A 6,000-nucleotide genomic window follows, 5' to 3' on the forward strand; every position below is an offset into this window, starting at 1 on the left:
ACTTTCCAGCTGAAAACCTATGCCTCTTTTGGACATGTTTCTGAAAGCCAGCTGGACTGTGAAATGGGTGATTTTCAATTGCTTGTAACTCCACCAGATCTGAACAGAGTTCCTTGAGCACAGCAAATGGCACCTGCCTGGCCCAAGGGCCATCCCACGGTCAAATGTCATGCTGCAAGCCACAGATAAAATTATTTTAGTTATTGTTTTGTTTTCTGATTAAAAGTCAAACTTTTGTGCAGGAAACTATCCCAACATTTCCCCACCAGCTCTAGTTATGACCAATGTTCTCTGCTCACTTGCTGTGCAGTCCCTTTTCTGCTGCTGTCAGGCTCCATCACTTGGAGTCTGTAAATCTAGGTGCGTCGTCCCTTTCTCAAAGTTGCACTCTAACTCAGCCAGGAGTTATTGTGCCAGAAGCAGGAATCTCTGGGGGAGATTCTCTGGCCCGGATTTGGCAGGAGGCTGGGCTGGATGGGACCTGATGGCCTTAATACTGTTGATTGCATAGACAATTGTTTATCTACATCTTGGTTTGTTATGAAGTATATTCAAGAGATCAGTCGGGTTTATTGCTAAATGTCAGGAAGAGTATAGAGAGAGATCAGTTAGTCTTTCCCTGATCCGAAGAAGAGCTCAGTGCATCTCGAAAGTATCTCTCTTTGACCAACATACGTTGTTCCAGTGAGAATACCTCACCCACTCATCTCTTTAATATCCTGGGACCAACATGGCTACCACAACACTGACAATAATAATAAAATAATAAACAACAACAACAGCGTAGTACTGGAAGAAAGGCTTTGTAATATAGCCGTTTCCGTGAAGCCGTCTTGTGCTGCTCTTGTTAAATTCACTTTACACAGAAGGTGTGCTCCCAGTTACATATTTCAGCAAATAGTATTTATAGGATGGTTTACAAGTTACAAAATGCTTTATACGTCACAAAGATCCAGCCCATCATTCCTTAACTTGTTGTTCTGTATCTTCCCTTACTTTGTTTTGGATACCAGTGTTCCAGGTACTGGTCCATCTTGTACTGGGCACAACATTAAGGTATTTTGCGTTTGGCAAGTTTCTTATTTTCTAATGCCAAAGCTGACTTCAGTTTTGCAAAGTGTTATGGGATACTTAGCACAAGAGAACAGGATTATAAAAAGACAGACAATTCAGGCGAGGTAACTGCTAGAAATGTATCTACAATATAATGTTCTATTGATATTGTGTGTTTAATGCATTGTGGTATCAATATTGATAATGTGAGATGGATGGATGGATCATAGATGGATAGACATTAGCCCAACATATATTAGTCAATAAAAGCTATGAAAGTTTTGCTGGCTACAGGGACCGCAGCACTGGCCTGAGGTCATGTGCAGAGCCACCTGCTCCATCCCACCCCAGGAGCACCCCCTCTGCATAGGGCAGAAGCAAGCGTCACTAGGCTACACCTGCTCTGAGCCAAGTGAGGACACTCTTCCATTAGGCACATCCTCAACTGCTCTGTGCATGGGGTATCCAGCCACTCCTGTAACACCTCTGCAGTTGCCCCCACTGACACTGTGCTTCTCATTTCAGAATCCCTTCTTCCTGATAGACAAGGCTTCCATGACGAGCTGGCTGACCAGGAGAGGGAGGAGCTAACAACTGCGCTATCCACTGTCAATATTGAGTTCTTTATCATTGAGCTGCACGAAATGATCACAGTGACATTGGAAAGCTACGAAAACAGTTGGGGGTAACAACATATTTCTCTTGTCTGTGAATAGGCGAAGGGCCTCTGCACGAACATTTAGATCCAGATGAAAAAAAATTTTTTTTTTTTACTTTTAATTTGGAGCAGGCACAAACCACTTTAGATACGATTCCCTGTTGATTTAAGAGCCTCTGTGGGTATGTTTGGTTGGTTGGTTTTTTTAAAATGCAGGTTAAAAGATCAAGGCAAATGTAGGGGAAGAAACCCAGCATCTTAAAATTGCCTGTATATTACTCGTATGCTGTATTAAAAGGGAAAGGTCAAATCATATCACATATAAAAGGTCTTTTTCCATAGATCTCCAAATCTTCTAGAATTGGATAACCTGCTAGGCTAGAGATTCTCAGACTTTCCATACTGCAGAACTAGAGGGGCTTAGAGAAGGGCAATGAGAATGATCAGGTTTGTGGAGAAACTGCTATGAAGAGAGACTGAACAGATTGAGATTGTTATCTAGGAATAGAGGAGATTGAATAATGGTCTATAAAATACTGACTGGTCAAGAGAAGGAAGATCAGGAGGCATCTGTTCTTCCAGTCCCATAACACAAGAACAAAGAGATGTTCAATGGAATTGAAAGGTAGGAAATTCATAGGGAATAGTTTTTTACATAGCTTGTGATTAGCTTGTGGAACTCACTGCCACATGAAGTCATTGAGGCTGAGAATTTTGTAAGACTTAAGAATGGATTAGGCATATCTATGGATAACAACATCGGTTGTTGTTGATAAAAATTCCAGCAGGGATATTAAATCTCATTCTTTAGATAAGGGCTGGAGTTTTGGAATCTTCTATTCCTTATGACCCTTTAATGCCTTGTTTTCTTCCCCAGAATTATCTCCAGTACTGGATAATTTTACCCACTGCTGTTTAAGATCACATTGTTTTGCTTAAAAATTGATGGAAAGAAACGTTACCTCTTGTCTGACAACTCTTGAATATTCACTAATTGAGGCTTTAGAAACTTTACGCGTAGGGCTTTTTTGAATGAAAAATTGAGTTTTGGACTAAATGTACATTCTCAGGAAGCATCTGCCTTCCTCAAAAACATTTTGTTCAGAAAACCAAAAATTTAGACTTTCATTTGAGCCAACAACATTTCACTAGTGTTGAACTGAAAATGTTTACTTTTCAGCAACTCATTTTCAGGTTTGGGGGGGAAGAGGGGGGTTCATTTTTCAACAAAAAGTCAAAACTCGCTGCAGAAAAATACCCCACTTTATACCATCTGAAGTGACCAACAGTGTTAAAAGGGAACTCAAGAAACTGGTGTGCCTGTCAGACTTGGCACTTAGCCTTTCCGAACCAGTGTCCTGTACATTTACAATCTTGTTTTCTTTTATGAACAGGATAGTGGAGACCTTTCAAGCATATTTAGAAAAAGAAGGAAAAGAGGAAAATTACATTATGAATCTGACCAGCACTGTGAGCCCAGACCTTCAGCTGAAGAAAGTCATTTCAGTGTGGAAAACTGCCGTGCTAATCAACAAAACATACGCCCACTCCTACAGCCAAGAGTGAATGGGTCGATGAATTGTTTCCTGTGGATACCAAATTACTGCACCCAGCCTGTAATCCGCAGAGATTTAGGAAGTAGAGTTTCTTTAAGAAGTGAGTCTCAAATCACCAGGCTGATGCATCACTTGAATCAAAATAAACCTTCAATCGGATTGAAGTGGTGCCTAGGCCCGGGCATTTGAGTGGAGATGTTATGGGCATGACCAGCTAGGTGAGTGTTGCTATGCACGTTGCTCTCTGCAAGCGGGTGAATTTCACCCACCGAAAACTACAAATGATGGGCATGATTCTCGTGCCACTTAGGCCCTGTCAGCACGTAGTGCTTTAACGATATCAGTATAGAGAAGGGGAATAAGCTATACCTCTGTAAGTGCACCTAGCTATAAGGAGAAGCACTGAAGGCTAGTGACTAGAGCCGGGGAGTGGGACTCAGGAGACTTATGTTCTGTTCAGTAAAATGTGGGAAATGATACTGATTGGTTTTGTAAAGTGCTGTGGCATCTGCAGATGAAAAGATCCAGATGCTATCATACTGGTGTAACTGACCCCAGCCTAGGGCTGGCCAGGGCATAGCTATTTTGGTAAAATGATCACACTCTTCACTAACATGGTTATACCAGCACAACTTCCAAGTGTAGGCTGGGCCTTGCACTGGAGTCAGCAAGGCTGGTTCTCAGCCTGACTACTCCTGCAGTCATTTGCACCTGAGCAAAGCACATGTAAAATGCTACCAAGTCAGAAAGGTCCTTTGCAGCCACGGTGCCCTCTCTTGGTGCAAGAATGACACAAGGTACAAAGCAGAGGAGGAGAATTCCCCATGGATAACAGAGCATTAGGCCCCTAATTTTTAAAAGTCTGATGAATTCTCAGCCAGGGATTCTCAGGCTTGGTCCGAGTCGCCCTCCATTGTACTCTAGCTCTTTACTTGGGCTTTAGCAGATGGAATCGTCAGTTCTTTTGGCAGTGTCATGGCATGCTCTGTATTACAGACTGTGATCACAGTGGTCCCTTCTGGCCTTACAATCTGTGAGCCTCTGCTCAGTGTTTTGCAGCTACGTGAAAATTAGGTGTTAGAAAAAATATTTGCAACAATCTTTTTCTGCCTGGCTTACAATGCAGAAATTTCCCTGCGCCTCTCAATAAACAATGGAACAAGAAAGTGTCCAATTTTTTTAGTTATTATCAGGTTTGAAGACTGTGAAAGGGAGGGGTGTGCATGCATGGGGTGTGTGCGCGCATGTGCGTTTGGGAGAAAATTTGTTTTCATTCTAATGAAATCAATTGGCATAGGAATTTTTAATAGTGTTTCTCCATTCTATGAATATTTTCAAAAGATAACATTTTCCTACCCCATCTTGAATCATGTCAAGAAAATAAAATCCCCCAAATATTCACAAACTTAACAACCTTGTTTTTCCATTTTGGATCAGTTGAAACATTTCATTTTGATAGCTTTGAAATATTTCATTTTTTCTGTAACCTTTTGCTTTCAGTCTAATCAGCTTCAACTCTGAAACAAAAAAAAAAAAAAAAAAAAAAAGTAATTTTGCACCAGAAAACAAATTTTCTTCATTCAGAAAGTCTCAAAACAAAATAGTTTGACAATTTTGAAACATTTTTCCTCAATTTTTTTTGAGCCAGGAAATTTTTTGAACCCAACCTCATTCTTTGTTCAATCAATCTGCCTTTATCGATGAAAAAAACAAAAACAAAAAAACCATTTATCAAAAATTTCTCAGTTCTACTTTAAGCCTTCTCAAAATAATGCACCCTTACATATTGTCGCCATCTGTCTCCCTCCTCCCAATGGTCGAGCCAGGTAAGCGAATGAGCCTGCTACTGCTTTTTACTAGCAGAGAGGTCAGGTAGGAATGGCTCCTGCTGTTAGTTCTAGATAATCACAACTTCAATCCATGCTGCTGGTGGGGCACATAAAACCTGCACAAAGAAACTGGACCAGTTTAATTTAAATCAGTTTAAGGCTGAGCTCTTCCACTTTCAAATTTGTTTTAGGGTTCAAAAAAGAACTAGATAAATTCATGGAGGATAGGTCCATCAATGATTATTAGCCAGGATGGGCAGGGATGGTGTCCCTAGCCTCTGTTTGCCAGAAGCTGGGAATGGGCGACCGGGGATGGATCACTTGATGATTACCTGTTTTGTTCATTCCCTCTGGGGCACCTGGCATTGGCCACTGTCGGAAGACAGGATACTGGGCTAGATGGATCATTGGTCTGACCCAGTATGGTCATTCTTATATCAATTCAGCTTAAGTCAGTTGGGAAAATGTTTAAGCTGAACCAAAACAAGTCAGGTTTCCATGATTGGGATATATTATGTGATGTCCACATGGCCTTTTGCAGTAATTTAACTAAATTGATATTAATAGTGATTTCAGGCCAAGTCTGCTCTCAAACTTCCAATGGCTTAATTATACTGGTTTAGTTAAACTAGTTGAAAAATCTTGTGAGAGTACTCATTTCAGTGCAACAGTGGCTTATTTCTGTTTAGCTTAGCCCGGCTCCTAGGCCATGTCTACACCAGCAAGTTAAAGTGCTCTAACTTGCTGGCTCAGGGGTGTGAAATTCCTATACTCAGATGACTGCCTGCTGAAAGCACCAACACAGCAAGCAGTGTTAGTCTCCACTAACCAGACAGTAGCTCTCTTTACAAAGTTAGGCCTCCAAATAAATGCACAAAAAAAACAAAAAAACCCAACCCTACCA

At 41.1% G+C, this 6,000-nt stretch overlaps 1 protein-coding gene across 1 annotated transcript in view; it reads left to right on the plus strand.

The window, feature by feature from the left end:
• The window catches only part of LOC119856882 (E3 ubiquitin-protein ligase rnf213-alpha-like), a 175,927-nt gene extending 171,201 nt beyond the window's left edge, over nucleotides 1-4,726 (plus strand). Inside the window, 3 exon segments of the mRNA XM_043516118.1 lie at nucleotides 1,579-1,597; nucleotides 1,600-1,738; nucleotides 3,106-4,726. Coding sequence (XP_043372053.1) covers nucleotides 1,579-1,597; nucleotides 1,600-1,738; nucleotides 3,106-3,277 — 330 coding nt within the window. The 3' untranslated portion in view covers nucleotides 3,278-4,726.
• The last annotated feature ends 1,274 nt before the right edge of the window (nucleotides 4,727-6,000 follow it).

The sequence above is a fragment of the Dermochelys coriacea genome, chromosome 6 (genome assembly GCF_009764565.3).
Source record: "Dermochelys coriacea isolate rDerCor1 chromosome 6, rDerCor1.pri.v4, whole genome shotgun sequence".
Classification (NCBI taxonomy): Eukaryota; Metazoa; Chordata; order Testudines; family Dermochelyidae; genus Dermochelys; species Dermochelys coriacea.